We start from the raw sequence: 18,960 nt of genomic DNA on the forward strand, positions 1-18,960 counted from the left end.
ATTGCTAATGTCTCATTAATGCCCAAAATGTGTTATTTGGGCACTGCAGAACAATCTGCTAAATCCAACCATCACAAAAGCTCTCAGCTCCAGCATCTCTCTCTCTCTCTCTCTCTCTCTCTCTGTCTGCTTAAAATTTGCACACTTTGTACAAAGTGCTGTAGCATCTTTGCTATTTGGAAGCAGAACTGCTAGCGATACAGCTCATAGCCACTGGCGTAGACATGGACAGAACTGAGACTTTGGGATAACTTCACAGATCAAGGAGAGAGTGAAACAACCACGTCCACTTCTAGCCCACAATCTCTTAGGAAAGAGAGGGAGTTATAATGAGTTACAAGTTCATTAAATAAGAATCTGTTCATCCATCGCATCAGAGTGTGCCTTTATGTTCAAGTCAATAAGATCTTTTTAATGTCTCCATGCCCATGGAGGGCTTGGGGACACACATAATGGTGATGGGGTTTGAAGTAACTAGGAACAAATTACTTGTTAATTATAATTACTTCCTTTTCCCAATAACAAAAGGATAACTATATTACAGAATGCTATTGGTGTTCAGATAAGGCTTCTATAACTTGCTGCAATTAATTGAGGCTGATAGGTGTCAAGGTGCATTGGGTTGTGCAACCAGGTACATGACCAGGCATGCCATTGAGCTGCTCCTCAGCGATTAACTGCAGTTTGCTGTGGCAGGTTATGCAAAACTTACACAATACCACTAGGATTTTGGCCAACAGTAAAGCAAAAGCAAAGCTTTTACATACAGTGTATGTATCCAGCTTCACCTAGGTGACAAATCAATTATTTCCACTATTTCCGAACTTAGGGTCCTGCCATTTTTCCTCTCCTAACTCAACAGTGTTTTTTTTTCTCACATTGATCTTTTTCACTCCCTCCAAGAAGTCATACAGGCCAGCACTTGTAGCATTATTCACTGCCCCTGACACAGATATATAATAATGATTGTGTGCTGACTCCAGCTTATGGTGACCCTTCTAAATATAAAGGACTCAGAAGCAGTTTACAAGTCCCTTCTTCTTGTGGGGTCATGCAGCTTGCCTAGGTCTGCACAAATGGCAGGGTATATTAGCCCATTAGCTACACTTGCTCTGATTAATCTCAATTGGCTCTTCTTCCAGGAGTATAAACTCCCCAACCCCGATTCTGCAGTATGGCGCTCCAGCCCAATGAGGCCTACGAGCTCTACACAGAAATAGAGGTCCCTATTTACAAGTTTGGGGATATTGATTTCAAAATGACCCATTATCCCAGTCAGGAGAATTACTTTCAGCCTCTGTTTATTTGTTTGCCTCATCAGTTATCATTTATTAATGATATAGGCCAGTTTCTGGGACAAACCAGCCAACATTCTCTTTCCCTCACCATGACCTAGAAGTAGAAAGGGAATATAGCAGCCACCAACAAACATAGTGGAGAACGTTAAAAGCATATGCCATAGAATGGGCCTCTCTTTTAAGGCAGGTTGGTAAAGGTGTTGTGAAGTGCAGGGCAAGATGATAAATGTCACAGAATTTGGCCCCAAAAGGATTTCAGAATAATTGTAATCTGTAGTGATGAACAACATGCAACTCTCCAGATGTTGTTGGTTTGCAAATCCCAGGATACATAGGCAGCATAGCCAGTGCTGAGGGATGATGGGAATTGTAGTCCAGCAGTAACTGAAGAGGCCCATATTTGCCCATCTTTATTTTTGGAAAACCACTGAGGCTGGTAAAGGCCAAGGTACATTTGGTAGTGCCACCACTATCCAAACAGAGACAATAAATATTTGTTGCACTTTTTATGCACAATACAATTTCAGCACACACTACAGGAGGCAGAGTGAAAGCTCAAATATGCTAAACTGGAAGGGCACATTCTGCATCAGTTCCCTTACCTTTTGTATCCAAGTTAAAAGACATTTCTGGTGAGCAATCAAGTTTTTGCAGTCACAGAAGTGCAGCAGAGCGTCACGGCCCATCTCATCTCCTTCCCGACAGATAAAACATTCTTTTGACTCTAATTAAAAAGATTAATAAAGTAAGAGAACACATCAGGTTTGCATCAATCAGCTGCCCATGTGGTTCTTATTATTGTAATTAAAAGTTATCTCCTCAAAATTGTTGGATGAAAGTGCCATGATCTGCAATTGAAAACACATTGAAGGGAGTTTTCCCAACTTATTCTATTTTAAACAGTCAGACTGGAGCAATGCTCTGGAGATAATAGGCTCAAAAGGGTCCTTAGAGGCAAAATGTCAGCAACCATATATTTATGCCCTCTGAAAAGCCCCTTATAAAAATGTGCATTGTGCATCTTTCTGATTTTGTTTTTTTAAAATAGCTGTAAAAGGGAGGGGGGATCCGCAATATCAACCAAATCCCCTTGAAACATACAACTACAAATGATACTCTTACTATCCATTCATTAAGTCACTTGAAATATCTCAATCCTAGTGCATTTCGCTATTCCTCTGGGAAATCTTGTGTGGGTTTGAATAAAGGACTTAGAAAGCCTCGGGCTGGAATCCCTCTTGCCTTGGATGGATGCAAAAGTTCCTGCTCTGAGGCAGAAAAACATATTGGCTGCATTTGGATGATGAGACTTCATCTTAACAGATTATTTAGTTATTCTTTTTTAAAAATATATATATATTATTTACCTGTTACATTTATAGCCCATCATTTCTTTAAAGAGCTCAAGGTTGAGTACCTGCTGCCCCTTTCCATTTTTATCATCACAACAATCCGGTGAAGAGAGTTAGGGTGAAGGACAGGAATCAGCCTGAGTTTCATGACCAACCTGTGATTTGAACCCAGGTCTTTTCTGTTGGAGCCCAACACCCTAATCCAGTAAATCCATGCTGAGTCTCAGAGATATGAAGACATCTCATGCAGTCATTTTACTTCTCTTTTCACATGAGCAAAGAGACTGCAGTGAATAAAAGCATTCCGTTATATTCAGAATGGGTCTAGTTAATGGCTTCCAAACAAGCCAGGATAGAGAAGCTAACTTCAGTCATGTTTCTCACATATAATGAAAAGCTATACAGTACTTAATGGCAGCTTCCTGGCAAGTATCCTATTCATGCAAAGGAAGAAGCAAAGCAGCTACATCTGGGTGCAGGGGGAAAAATCTTATTTTTGACTTATTAGACTGTTGTTTTATAGCCTGAATGTGCCAATCTGTGACAACAACATTTCTCATTCCTTCTTTTGGTTTGGCCCAAGAAATTCCAGCTCTTCGGGAGAAAAATCCACACCTCTTCTCTGCCAAAGACAGTTATTATTTTATAAAAATCAATAGCATTGCATAACCAATTATTTTGACATGATATAAAGCCCTCAGTCCACCTCACTTTACTTCAGGCCTTTTTAGTCTATGAATCACCACCATGCTAAACAAGGCTATGCTCTAATCTCAAAAGTGAATAAATAGTCTACAGCTCCCAGAATCCACCAGCCAGCATGGCCACTAGCAATGCTGGTTGGAGGATTTTGAGTACTGATTGAAAAAAATAATAATCATAATAACATTGTTAACATTACTGATAGTGAATACAGACTCCTGCTGCATCTGCCGTTTTGCAGCGATATCATTCTGCCTAATGGTACGGACAGTCTTGGTTGGACACAGGATATCTGCCAGCTGGGACTAGGAGTTAGCCACAAATGAAGGAAACAGCTTCCTAAGTAAAATTTAATCACTCCTTCCATGTCAAATTCATGTACCTCACAGGTTGGAAAATTCCTCTTTTGAGATACAATTCCCAGAAGCAGGTCTTGTGGGAGTTACAGAAAAGGTCTTCTTTTGTCCATTCTGAAGGCATAAATGAGAATTCCCCCCTATACCTTGGTACTGTATTGCTACCACCACCTTCCTCACTTGCCCACCATAATTTCAGCACAGCTTATCCTGCTACAGACAAAAGATTGACTTTGATAATGCTAGAGATGACTTTAACCATGTACAGCATATGACTGATACCATCAATGTAGCATTTTTGCTCTTCTCATAGAAACATTGGGAATTTGTCTCTCCCCCCCCACACACACATTGTTCTACAATTTCACCATAACTTCTCATAAGCACTTGAAGCACTAGGACAAATTCATAACAGAGAGAAGTTCCCTCATCCCCTCCTTAAGGAGTTGCTTCAAGGCCTCAGTCCTGCTTTGGAAACATCCTATCTGTCACACACCCAGCTCACAGAGCAGGAGTAGCACCTAATATTGGATTGTGCCATTCATGCCACCTTTATCAACATTTTCATAGAATCATAGAAAAGTGAAGTTGGAAGGTGTCTACAAGGCCATCAAGTCCAACCCTCTGCTCAGTGCAGGAATACAATCAAAGCATATCTGCCAGCCGATTCTGTAAGTTTTTCTCAAATGCCTCCAGTGTTGGAGCACTCACCAACTCCCAAGGTAGCTGGTGCCACTGTCGTACTGCTCTAACAGTTAAGACATTTTTCCTGATATTCAACTGAAATTTGGCTTCCTTTAACTTGAGTCCATTGTTGCATGTCCTGCACTATGAGATGATCGAGAAAAGATCTTGCCCCTCCTCTGTATGACAGCCTTTCAAATATTTGAAAAGTCATATCATATCACTCCTCAGTGTTCTTTTCTCAAGGCTAAACATGCCCAATTCTTTCAGCCTTTCCTCATAAGGCTTAGTTTCCAACCCCCTGATCATCCATGTCACCCTCCTCTGAACTTGTTCCAATTTGTTAGCTTTCTTCTTGAAGTATGATGTCCAGAACTGGACACAACACTTAAGGCGAGGACTAACCAGTGATGAATGGAGGCGGACTAGCACCTCACGGGATTTGGAAAATATACTTCTATTAATGCAGCCTAAAATATCATTTGCCTTTCTTATAGTCACATCACACTGTTGGCTCATATTTAGCTTGTGATCTACAACAATTCCAAGATCCTTCTTGCTCGTAGTTTTGCTGAGCCAGGTATCCTCCACCTTGGAACTGTGCAATTGGTTTCTTTTTTCGAGGTGCAGTACTTTGCACTTATCCCTGATGAATTTCATTCTGTTGTTTTCGGCCCAGTGCTCCATCCTATCAAGGTCATTTTGAATTTTCTTTCTGTCTTCTAGTGTATTAGCTATTCTGCCCAATTTTATATCATCTACAAATTTGACAAACATTCCCTGCACTCCCTCATCCAAATAATTAATAAAAATATTGAAGAGCACTGGTCCCAGGACTCAGCCTTGGTGTACCCCACTTGTTACCTCCTCCCAGTTAGAGAAGGACCCATTAATCATCACCCTCTGATTATGATTCTGTAGCCAATTGTGTATCACCTGAAACTTGATCTATCCAGCTCACACCTAGTTAGCTTCCTAATCAGGATATCATGGGGCATTTTGTCAAAAGCTTTGCTGAAGTCAAGATATATGGTACTATGTCTATACCTCCCTCTGTCTATCAGGGAGGTGACACAATCAAAAAACAAGATCAAATTAGTTTGGCAGGATTTGTTCTTGACAAATCTGTGTTGGCTTCTAGTTATTACTGCATTGTTTTCTAGGTGCTTTACGATCTGTTCCAGAGTTTTCCCTGGGACTGATGTCAGGCTGACTGGCCTGTAGTTCCCAGGTTCATCTTTTTTGCCATTTTTGAAAATAGGGACAACATTGGCCCTCCTCCAGTCCTCTGGCACCTCACCCGTTTCCCATGATTTCAAGAAAATACAGTAATGGATAGTGGTTCTGAGAGTCCTTCAGCCAGTTCCTTCAGTACACTCAGATACAGTTCATCTGGCCATGGAGATTTGAACTCGTTCAAGGTGGTAAGGTATTCCTTGACTATTTATCAATCTCCAGCTGCAGTCCTGTCCCCTTTTAAAGTACTCAGCTGGATTATGACATCAGTTCAGCAGCCCAATTGTCTGACCTTATCCTTACTTTTCCTGCCACATTCTATACTTCAAGCATTCTCAAAACCCAATTTCTACCACTTCTTCTAAGTTGCAAGAAGGACAACTATGGAATTGGCCTCGGAGGATGCATTTAATCACAGATCAACTTTCCATCTCTTTACTTTTAAACCAGCAGCACAAATGTGCACTTGTTCACCCTTATTAGCCACAAATGAAATAAAATACCTTGCTATAGATCTTTGGGGAAAACCCAGTTGCTAGATCCGAGTATCGTAGGAAGGCTATTAACTTCTGCAGAGAGGGTGAAAGATGTTTATAATGTAGTTGAAATAAGTATGTCATGTCAGATAACATTTTTACAATTATAAGTATTAACTGTGAGAGGTAGGCGTACAACTGAGCTCTAGCAGTTACTTTGTGGGTGAGGCCTAGCACTGCAAGCTTCCCAGTTGTCAGTGAAACGCTTACTGTTATCAAAGAAACAGTTCTAGGTCTCCTTAGGTTCACTGTTCATCCTATTCAGCTTCCCAGAGGCGCCTGAATAGGCGCTGTTGGGAACAGAAAGCCATATTGCACTAAATGGATTTCAACATGATGTAGCAAGATGCTTCTGAAAATACAGTACAGCCTGCTATTTACATAGTGACAGAAAAGGAGGAAGAAACCATCACCACCACAATCCTATATTTGCACACAGAACTATCACTTATTGTTGCTAGCATTTTATTTACAAAGCTACATGTTTTCAGCAATGAATGCAGGAGAAATAAGAGTAATGAGGCCAGGTGTCTGATAAAGAAAGCTTGTTACGGCCTAATATATATGACAAATTGTTCAAGAACAGTTAAATGTGACCCATCTATGGCTTCAATAGCTTCACTGTTTATGGTACACTGCTGAGTAAGCCCTCAGTATGCAAATGCAAACTGCCGTGGGATACAGAGCTTTTCACCTGGATTTAGGATTTGCCAAATTCCTTAAAAACATAGACAAAGACACACATAGAAACGGGTTGAGAATTAAAGAGGTGGCACACTTGACTGTCTTGTTTTGTCTTTGCTCTGCTTCATTCAAAAGGTTGCGGCCCAAAGCACATTAAATCCCATTAAAATGTTTTGGAATCACTTGAGTGAACATGGTTAGGATTAGGCTGTAGACGTGTTTAAAAAAGGGCCATCTCTGCTGCATATAGGAAGAAAATATTACAACCATAGGGATGGATTCATTTGTACTGGATGTTTAAAATGGTGAACCAACAGAACTCGTCCTTCTTTGCATGGATTGAAAAAGAGGGTGTAGGCAGGCAGCGAGAAGGGATCGCAAAGAGTCACTTTACTGGGAGTGATCTCCATAAAGGGACCCTTCTATTTGTGTGGGAATAGTTTCAGCGGGGTCCCTCATGAAAAAGCTGTCTTGCCACTGGACCAGAAAGATCAAGCTTGACCCCAGGTCAGGGTCATCCCGGTTTGTGGTCCCTCCCGCACTGTGTGCTCGCCAGGAAATAGCTCACACTAGAATGTGACACAAGCAATTCAAAATGTGAGTTATTTCCCCATCCGATCATACTGAGTTATGCTTTAAACTGCACATTTCTCTGTGTTTTGTGGAGCAGTTCCTCCCCCCCCGAAACACATACAAAGACAACCTTTTTAAGAAAAAAAAGTGCTTAAGAAAGCTATCGGAAATGGAACAAAATGGACTTATGATAGAACACAGATGCATGTGACACATAGAGTGATCCACCTGCAGTAGTTAATCATCTCTGCTGCAATTGCTAGACATCTAAAAAAAAAAAAACCCAAATCAAAGCAAGTGGGCCAGTTCAGGGGGAAGAGATAAAATAGTCCTATTCCACTAGAGAAGATGGGATACCAGGACTCCTTCACACGCATTCAGTCTGCCTAAAGTATATATTTATCATCATTCCCTGAGGAAGATGGTACTAATAGCAAAAATCCTGGCAATATAAATGCTTAGGACATGGAGAACAGTAGTTCCTCTGAAATATCACTATGCCTTTGCCCCATTTACTGTGGACTCAACTTCCAAAAAAACTAAAACAGTTCTACATGCAATGTCAGATCTTTCTGTCATTTTCCCACATCTGTCATGATCTCGACTCACAAGCTGTTTAAACAAAGTTCATTCCAAAATAGCCCATTAAATGAACAGCAACAGCAACAACTATAAAATAATATCTTCAGTTTTCTAAACACATTTCTTGGATATAGGCTTCAGTGTTGAAAGTGGGGTTAATAACATTTATTTTGGTTGCTGGTTGATGATCCTGTTCAAATCTCTGAGGTTCTCCTTCATCATTAATAGTTTCTATGTTATCTAGCTTGTTCTACCAAGAAGCACCTAAAAATTAGAGTCATTAAATTAGAGGATTATTTATTTATTTATTTATTTATTTATTTATTTATTTATTTATTTATACCCCACCCATCTGGTCCAGGGACCACTCTAGGCGGCTATTAAGATTAACAAAGTAATTTTTAGGGAACCAAAATAAAGTCTGGACTGTAGTGTTGCATATATTTCAGTAATGTAACATTTTAAAGAGAACATTCTTAGATTTATTTACTTAGGTTCATCCTTAATAACCAGCACTTAACTTATGTGTATTCATACATATGGGACTAAATGTCAAGAAAAGCAAATTATATCACATTACAGATGCCCTCAGACTTGGTATCAAGTGTTCAGACTAAAATTTCTACATAGCAGAACATGATACTAAATGAAGAATTGACCAGAATTTATTAATAATATTGTTGGTGTAATTAGTCCATAGAGAACACATGGCCTAGTAAGTATAGCATGCATGGGAAGTAAAGTGGTATAATATGAACTTGATCATGCTGTGACAGGAGATTTTACTCTCCCTATACGCTGACTGACTCCCACAGACATAAAATTGAGGAAAAAAGGAACAACAACAACAACAACAACAACAACAACAACAACAACAACAACAACAACAACAACAACAACAACAACAACAACAACAACAACAACAATAAATGTGCTGTCAAATCAATTCCAAGTTATGGTTACTCTTTCATGGCATTTCCTCTTTTCCTACATTCCATGAGATGGACTGACACAATAAAGGAGACAATACAAAATCTGACTAGGGTTGTTAACAATAGGACTTTTCAAAGTTCTTAATTATGCATGCAAAAACACAAATGCATATTTAACATATACTGATAAATGCATAAAGTGGAAATAATCTGCACATAAATCCATACAATAACAGAAAATGCTTGCAAAAGGGTATATTAGAGGAGTATATTGCATACTACATATTTTAAAATGTAAAAATATTAATGTTCCTGAAAATATGTCTAAGAAATGTTTATGTGATCTTTTTAAAAAAATGAAACGGATATCGAAACAGTGGTTGATAGACAGGTAGTTGAAAAGATACATGATTATCAAACGCAAACCATACAGCTCTGTTTAGCAATTTTCAAATGGTAATGGAGATACCTACCTTTTAGAAAGTAGCATAATATATTGATAGCTCATTCTATAATGAAAGATTGCATCATATTCAGCATGTAGTTTGGGAAATTGAAAGAGTCAGGGAAATGGTGGATTTTGCAATTCTTAAAAACACTATGATTTGATTTTGATTTACAGTTCATATTTTTCCCACAAGAATATTCACGATAAGATTAAATAAAAATATAGATAAAATGCACCAAAATTATAATATTAAAACACAATTGAACAAAATATAACATAAAAGTATAACTCGATTAAAGTCAGTAAAAGCACATTAATTAAAAACACTGCAGCTTTTGTTGTTGTTTAGTCGTTAAGTCATGCCCAACTCTTCATGACCCCATGGACAAGAGCACACCAGGCCCTCCTGTCTTCGACTTGGTTTAGGTCAAAAACACTGCAGCAACCAACCAAAAAAGTCTCCTTCCACCCCAACCAATCGTTTTGGCTTCAAAAAGTCTAAATGATAAAATGGAATCCTGTTTCCCGATTCCTTTCATAATTAGTTTGTAACATTATCTGAGGCTCTCCATTACTGTTGTTGGGTCTTTGGTTCTTAGAGATTATTAGTACCTAACAACTAAATCCAAATTAAAGGATGCATTGATTGTATTGAATGTATTATATTGTATGTTAGGATTAGCTGCAAGTCTTTCCATGCTTGCAAAAATGCCCCTCCCACCGCAAAACGTCCTTCTGCCAATAGATCTGAAATCTACTGAGAAAAAAAAACTGAGGGCAGAACTACTCTGTTGGCTAAGACTAGCTGGCAGATGTACCAGAAATAGGGTGCAGAATGGGTAGGGGAAGGAGGAATTGATCTGTACTAGACAGAAATCTGCCCCATCCCAGCAACACAACCACAATAGTTCTAAGCAATTTCCAAATTCCTTGCATGGGGAAGTGGTTAGATTCAGTATAGATTCAACAAGCCTAGTGTAAACTTAGCTGACCCTTGGCCATCTTGACCAGTTGGGGAAAACACTAAAACCCTGCAGTCTATGGCAGGGAATGAGATATTGTTGCATTGTAGCCCCCGCCTCCCGATCAGCTGTCACCAGCACAACCGAAGGTAAGAGCTGCTAGGAGCTGCAGACCAAAAACTTCTGTAGGGCCCTGTATTTCCCATCTGGTGCACTCCTATGTAGGCCTACTGAAATGGAAGTCATAATTAAAAAATTACACTCCTTCCTTCAATGAAATTGGACTTAGGGGCTTTGGACACCAGTCTAGTCGAAAATCAATATATCAATCTGATGCCCCCCAAACATAACTGCAAAGTACAGAAAGTTGATTAACACGTACACACATACCTCTCCCAACCGATGCTGCCATGACAAGAGAGGAGGCTAGCCAGATGAGAGATTTGTAACATGGCTGGGAACTGCCCCATTCCCTGAAACAGGGCCCTAGAAAAGCCCAAGACCCACCTTTTTCAGGCCACTTATTGGAGGTGAGTAACAACACAGGATTTACTGAATATTTATTTAATCAAATATTTATTTATGTGTTGAAATATTGACTTATTGGGGGGAAAAACGTCCTTGTATAACCCAAACTGTGTTGCTCAAAGCCATATAGCTTAAGAGTGAAGTGTACTTTGATTTACGTACTTCTAAGTGTACAACCTGTTTCATGTCCACCATTCTTCAGTTTAAAAAAAGGGGGAATGTAAGATAAATTGAAACTGACAGACTTCTCCATGCCTAAAGAAAACACACCCACTCCAGTGCAATAAAACTAGTGTGCCTGGATTTCAGCACTGTCCAAATTCTATCTTATTTCTAGCATTTCTGACATTGGCAGAATTAATGCTTCAGAGGAAAACCTAAGAAAATTCACAGGACAATTACTGAGTGATCCATGTCATTTCATTATCTCCTGAGCCAATCCTGCTAATTCCAAAATTTAAGGAAACCCCATCACATTTGCTTAAGGATCTTGACTTTTATGTTTGATGTGCCAATCCACCCAGCCTTTCTCTAATCTTCAGGAATCCTTCTGTCTTAAATGGACTTTCAGCATGTCATGACAATGGTTTTCCCCGATCAGTCATGCTTTTGTACTGCTAGGCTGAGATTTACTCTCAAGCCTCAGTCGCAGGTGCAGCGGGCAGGGCTTCTACCTTGCTTTATATAGACGTGGACAGAGCTGCCTTCCCTGGCACTGTCACATAATCTCTAGATAAATCCTGTTCTGATCCAGGAACACTTGACCTTCCCCCTCTGGTAGAGAGGGTCGAGGCAACCTACTCTAGGGAGAAGGAAGGAGATAAATGTAACCCGTGGGCCTTTTGTTTTTGTTGCAGTGGACCTTTCTTCGGTATTAGTTGGTACAGGAGATGATGGGAGTTGTTATCCAAGAACATCAGGAGGACCAGTTGCACACCCTGGGGCTATACAAAAGGATAAAATGGCCTGTTTTGCCCCATCTCTAGCATACCACTGTATCTTTTGCCCCAACAGCCGTGCCTTTGTCTTACTTGTGCCTCAAGGATTAACAATATGCTGGCATTGTGTTAACTTTTGTATTGCTTTCTTTCCTCTTTCCTCAAATTGTTCTTGCCTTTTTGGCCTCGCAGTGATTGAACAGATGTTTTCAGTGAACTCTTGACAAAGGAGCCAAGTTCTTCCCTCCCCCTGCTCCCCCCCCCCCACCGCCCTTCACCAACATAATATGTAGCCTGCACACTCCACTATTTAATCATGTTGATGCAAAGAAGGTACCAGGAGGTACAAGGGCCCAATTGAAACCTCACAAGAGGGATTGAAAGGGCTGCCGCTGAATGCTGATCTATGAAAACAGGATCTCTGGCACATGGACATCGTAAAGAGAAGAGCTAAGAATTACCTTCTATTAATCCACTTGCCCTGGAGTTCAGCATGTGATTTTTTAAAATATTATATAGCACCCTGGATTTCATTTCCTTTCTTATTCCAGAAGAAGAAGTGCTGATAAATGTTTTCATTCCTCCCCCACACACCGCAGTTTGACTAGGTATAGGTATTGCTTTCTCCCTGCTGATTACCCTGAAAATAAACTTTGCCAGTGTTAACATGATTTTCAAGTGTTTGTATTTAATAACTTTTGAAAGCCCGAAAGGGCTCTGCAAGTGTTTGATATGAACACTTGAAAATACCACTTTTGCCACTTCTCTTCCTCCCTCATGCCCTGGTGTCCTCTTCCTAAAAGGTAAAAATCATGGGGAAGAGTGAGGGGTTAAGTAGCAAGTGTGACAAACCCAGACCTACTGGGATATGCCACAGTTTCACTAAGCTGCCACCAACCATTCCCTATAAAAAGTCACACAGACCAGGGATGGATTTTTAACAAATAAAAGAACAAGGTTTATTAAATAACACACAGGGAAAAATAAAAGGATCAAGTGAATAAGATACAGTAACGTGGCTTAGTCTCAATCATACATACACACAGTTTGGTTCACACAGAACACTTAACTTGAAGCACAGACCCTGAACCTATCAGTTCTGGCTAACCATACAGACACCTGAACCTATCAGGTTGGTACTGACTGACACACAGTAGTACCCTGTCTGACACACAGACTCCCACTCAAGCTTCTTCTCTCAGCTCTTCCACACACGCTCCACATATATATACAGTACAGCCCCTCCTCCTGATGTCCCGCCTTCCACTCCCCATAGGATGGAACTTTCCCTCCAAACCCATGACAGACAGGTAACATCAGTGCTGTATGTAACACCTCCCCTCTTTATAAGTTGTTTTGCAGGGGGAAAGCTAAGGTGCTTTTCACCAAAAAACAACCTGGACCCAAAACAAACAAAAACCATCATATAATAACATACAATACCATACTTACTTATACTTACACTCTATTAGGCATCTAAACATTTACCATTAACAATACATCAAGTTACCTTTATTCATACAAACCAAGTTCAAAAAACAGGTACATTTAACCTTTAGTCATCAAAATATATACATAGTCCATGTTTCTTTCGCCGTCTTCATTCTTCAGGTCTTCTTGACAAGGCGTCAGCAACACAGTTCACTGACCCTCTGACCACCTTCACTTCAAAGTCATAGTCTTGCAGGTTTAAAGCCCACCTCATAAGTTTACTATTGTGGGTTTTCATTGTCTTTAACCATTGCAGTGGTGAATGGTCAGTGCACAGAATAAAATGTCTTCCCCAGATGTAAGGCTTGGCCTTCTGGATCGCGTAGACTATGGCCAGGCACTCCTTCTCCACGGTTGCCAAATGTCTCTCACCTTTCTGGAGTTTCCTACTCAGGTAGGACACTGGATGCTGGTCACCATTCTCATCCTCCTGGCAAAGAACTGCTCCTACCCCGCTGTTAGACGCATCGGTGTAGATGATGAACTCCCGGTCGAAGTCTGGAGCACGCAGCACTGGATAGTTGATGAGCGCCTCCTTCAACCTCCGGAACGCCTCCTCACAGTCGCTGGGCCACGGGATGCGGTCATCAGCCTTCTTCCTCGTCAGATCGGTCAGCGGAGCCGCAATCTCGCTAAACCTCGGGATGAACTTTCTGTAGTAGCCCACCAACCCAAGAAATGATTTGACCTTTTTCTTGGTGTTGGGTCTAGGCCAATCACGAACTGCTTCTATTTTGGCCTCGAGGGGTTTTATCACTCCTCCCCCTACTATGTGACCCAAGTATTTTATTTCTGGGCTACCCAGCTGACACTTGCTCTCTTTACAGAGCCTAGGCCAAAGCACTTCCTCCCCTGGGTCAAAGTGCCTCTCCCTGGCTTTCTGGTCATCCCAAGCTTTCTTTCTGACCTTTTGAGCTTGCAGGGTCTCTGCTGCTAGCTCTAGGTTTCTCTTTAGGTCATTTATTAAGGTGTCTATATATGTCACAACGTCTTGTGGGTCATCCTGGGTGATCTGCTCCCAATTTTGTTTGATCAGATCAAGGGGCCCTTTCACCCTTCTCCCAAATAAAAGTTCAAACGGACTGAACCCGGTACTGGCTTGTGGCACTGATCGATAAGCAAACAAAAGGGATTGCAGCTTCTGGTCCCAATTGTTTGGATTCTCTGCCAAGTAAGCCCTAATCATGCGCATTAGAGTCCCATTGAACTTCTCAGTTAACCCATTACTTTCAGGGTGATAGGCAGTGGTTTCCTTGTGCTTAATTCCACAGATTTGCCATAACCGTTTCATGAGCTTCGATGTGAACGATGCGCCCAAATCTGTGATTATTTCAGAGGCAAATCCCATCCTGGACATATACCCCACCAAGGCATCTGCCACTGTGTTAGTTTCAATGTTAGTCAAGGGTATGGCTTCAGGGTACCTCGTGGCATGGTCCACAATGGTGAGAATGAACCTGTTCCCCCTCTTTGTGGCCTTGGGCAAAGGTCCCACAATATCCACCCCTATGCATTTGAACGGAGTGTCAATCACAGGCAAAGGGCACAACTTTGCTTTGGTCCTGTCGCGGCTATTCCCCTGCCTTTGACACACATCACATTGTTTACAGAACTCCCTGATCTGCTTTCCTATGTCAGGCCAGTAAAAATTCTGTGTGATTCTCTGCTGTGTTTTGTTCACCCCTAAGTGCGCAGCAAACATGTCAGAGTGCCCCCTTTGTAAGATCATGGGGCGATACTTTTCAGGTACCACTAGCTGACTTCGGATCCCATCTCCCCCTTTTGAGATATTCCTCAGGGTCTCTCTATATAAAATCCCCTTTTTCTCTAGAAATCTCACTGGGGTTTCAGGTGTTAGCTGGGCGTCAGTCACCTGTTCAAAACACTTTTGGAGAGTGGCGTCTGCCTTTTGCTCTTGGCCAAATCGGCTGTCTGTGGTTAAGGTTTCCACCACAGCTTCTGAACTCCCCTCTGCTTCCGTCTCTGGCTCATCATTACCCCCCTGAACTGTCCCCGTGGTGGCTTGTGAACGTGTAATCACTAGCACCCGTTTCACATGTTCAGCCAGGTCATTTCCCACGAGCACGGCTGCTGGCAGAGTCGATGAAATCGCTAGCCGCCAAACTCCCCTCCAGCCTTGAAAGTTCACAGGTACCTCCGCTACTGGCAGTGAGATCACCTGCCCCTCAATCCCTGCCACCTTCATGCTCTCATTTGGGATTATATATTCCCTAGGAATAATATCTGGATGGCACAGGGTCACCTGGGAACAAGTGTCCCTCAGCCCCCGATACTGATGGTCAAGTATTCCTACGTCCACCCCTGCTGTTTCAAACAACTGAGAATCTGTTCTCACGAGCAAGCAGCGCTTGACCTCCACAAGAGGACCATTTTCCTCAGCCTGATCAGCAGATGTCACTGTTCCAGATTGAGTAGCCATGGCAACAGGCTCCCTCAGTGACAAGGAGCTTTGCTCTTTCTGGACACAGAACACAGCTTTTGGCTTGGTTCCACTCGAATCCTGAGGCACAATTCCTTTTAGCTGCTTTAATTTCTCACACTCTGAGATTAGATGGCCCTTTCCCTGACAGAAATAACATTTTCTGCTATATTTTGAGTCTTTCTCATCTTGTTTTGGTTTTCCCTCCAAAATCTGAGGTCTTGGTTTCATGTCTGAGGGCTTCCCTTCAACATGGGCCCCTCCCCCTTGCTGGCTTTTCCCTGGTCCCTGAGAGTACTTGCTGTAGGTTTCTTTAGGTTTCCCCATCGATTTTCCCTCACCCAAGGGCTTTCTTATTTGGGAAATAAAATCTGCGATCTCGGCTGCCTCTGCCACAGATTTCGGTTTCCTTTCCCTCACCTGGAATTTCAGTTCCCCATGCAGGACTGAATAGAACTGTTCCAGCGCTATCAAGTCTTTGAGCTGCTGAAAGGTCTCTGTCCCCTCCTGAGATAGCCATTTCTCTAGCAGCCTCACCAATTGGGCCCCCACTTGGGTAAAAGTCTGCTCTGGTTTCTTGGTGATTGACCTGAATCTTTGCCTCAGCTGTTCCGCATTTATCCCATGTCTGGCAAACACCAGTTTTTTAAACTCTGCAAAATCCTTCATCAGTTCCTCTGGCATCTCTGAATAGACTTCGGCCAGGCTGCCACTGATTAAAGATCGCATAATGGTCATCTTCTCAGTTTCCCTTACTGAGAAGTCCACAAACGCTCTTTCCACTAGGGAAAAGAACACCTCAGGACAATCTCCCTTGTGGTACACAGGGAATTTCTTCAGGTCAGCTTTAGACAATTGGCCTCCCTCAGAATCCCTATTGTTATTATTGTTCTGGTTCATCATTTCCAATTTTCTTAACTCAAACGCCATCCTTTCTTTTTCCAGAGCAATTTTCTCTCTCTCTAATCTTTCCTCCCTTTCCATTCTCTCTCTCTCTAATTCGAAATGTCTCTGTTTCTCTCTTTCCCTTTCCTCCATTTTTTCTCTCTCTAATCTTTCCTCCATTTCCCTCACCCTCAGTTCATGCTGTTGGGCTATGAGCAATTTTCTGAGTTCTGGGTTCTGTTCTCCCGTGCTGTCACCCTGCACTGAGCCAAATTCATCCTCAGAACCTTGGTCAACCTGGGGGTCTTTCACTTCACCCATTTCTGCCATTTGGCTTCGAGTCAAGGGCATAATCCCCCCCCCCCAGAACAGGCTGCTTTCAAAAGTCAAGCCTCAAAATAAAGCGACCACTTTTTTTTTTCTTTTGCCTCAGAACCAGCTTTCTATAGATTGCTGCTGTTCTTCAGCACTAACTTGCAACAGTTGCGAGCCAGAGTCTACCCCCCTCTGCTAGGCCTCTCAGCAGGCAGGCTAGATCACTGCTACTACACAGTTTTGCCTCAGCTTTTTTCCCGCCAAAACAGGCTGCCTCAGAGCTCCCTAATCTAGTCCCCAATCTGAGGTTACACGTTCTTCTACTAGCGCACCTCCCCGTGAGGTACACCTAGAAGATTACCTACGTGCTCTCAGATTGTCCCTGACTAGACCCCCCTTGCTCTGGGCACACTTGCCAAGGCTTTGCTGGACCACTGGACAACTGGACCAGTCGTATCCCACCGCTGCCACCAATCAATGTGACAAACCCAGACCTACTGGGATATGCCACAGTTTCACTAAGCTGCCACCAACCATTCCCTATAAAAAGTCACACAGACCAGGGATGGATTTTTAACAAATAAAAGAACAAGGTTTATTAAATAACACACAGGGAAAAATAAAAGGATCAAGTGAATAAGATACAGTAACGTGGCTTAGTCTCAATCATACATACACACAGTTTGGTTCACACAGAACACTTAACTTGAAGCACAGACCCTGAACCTATCAGTTCTGGCTAACCATACAGACACCTGAACCTATCAGGTTGGTACTGACTGACACACAGTAGTACCCTGTCTGACACACAGACTCCCACTCAAGCTTCTTCTCTCAGCTCTTCCACACACACTCCACATATATATACAGTACAGCCCCTCCTCCTGATGTCCCGCCTTCCACTCCCCATAGGATGGAACTTTCCCTCCAAACCCATGACAGACAGGTAACATCAGTGCTGTATGTAACAGCAAGGGCCAAAGAGTTCCCGTCTACGTATGAGAGGTCCCCTGAGGCCTTTCCAGCTGAGCCACTGATGTGTAGAATATCTTTTCCAGCCAGGCCCAGCCCAACACTTTTTGCTGAGGTGAAGGTCAAGATGCAGCCTCCTCCGTGCCATTCCACTTCAAGAAGCAGATTGGACTGTGCTTGAATCTCATTTCGGTACTAGTGGTGGAATAGCACCCTCTGCCACTTCTGAGGGCAGCAGGCCAGGCTAGGAGAGGGGACAGCACCTATGGCAGACACACACCACTGTGTGCCAAGAGTTAGGAATGAGCAGGGGACTCAGGAAGAATAGACACGGGATGGCTGCTGCTTGTGGTGCCTGTTGCCTGAAGCAGTTCTCTCAGGATCTAAGTGCACATTATACATAGCACGTCATTAGAAGAGGGAATTCCTTAAACTCTGAAAGGCATCGAATGGTCACAGCAGAAACTTTCCATACCTTGTAGAGTCTGCAAATTAGCTTATTTTGTTTTATGATTGGGATTTATTTCCAGTGAAATTGATCAGGCATGAAGGCTTGCTAGAATAAGGTCTCTGGAACACTGAAGGGGTTTCAGCTTCTAAAGACATACAATCTCCCAAGTGTAGTTTGACCCTTTGTCTACCTAATGGCCAGCCTGATCCTGAATAGGGGGACTGAATACAAGCTCTTCAAAACACTCTATTAATTGCTTCATTATTTGTCCTTTATTAAATGCATTGATTGCACAGTGCCCTAGCAGGCCCTCAACGAGATATGATTAACACTTCTCATAAAACCAGGAAATGCAAAGAATGCTAGAGCAACAAAAGCATACAATAATACAATCAAGGTTGGAGTTACGAAACATTATGGACTAAAAGCCAGATGAAGACATGACATATCATGAAAATGTTCCTTTCTTGGACCTCATTTCCAACAAACCACCAGCCAGCATCTGGGCATTGCCAAAACTGAATCACACCTGACATTTCCTTAGTGGCAGATGAGACATTTGTAACACGGCTGGGACCAGAAATGACCAAGGTTT

The 18,960-nt window shown here is 42.1% G+C and overlaps 1 protein-coding gene across 5 annotated transcripts in view; it reads right to left on the reverse strand.

Moving 5' to 3' along the window:
• The window catches only part of LOC144588798 (uncharacterized), a 349,859-nt gene that overhangs the window by 250,601 nt on the left and 80,298 nt on the right, over positions 1-18,960 (reverse strand). For all 5 annotated transcript variants that reach the window (XM_078392209.1, XM_078392205.1, XM_078392206.1 and 2 more), the window contains exon 2: positions 1,901-2,022. In XM_078392209.1, coding sequence (XP_078248335.1) covers positions 1,901-2,022 — 122 coding nt within the window. The remainder of the gene's footprint in view (positions 1-1,900; positions 2,023-18,960) is intronic.

Source organism: Pogona vitticeps, chromosome 4, assembly GCF_051106095.1.
Source record: "Pogona vitticeps strain Pit_001003342236 chromosome 4, PviZW2.1, whole genome shotgun sequence".
NCBI lineage: Eukaryota > Metazoa > Chordata > Lepidosauria > Squamata > Agamidae > Pogona > Pogona vitticeps.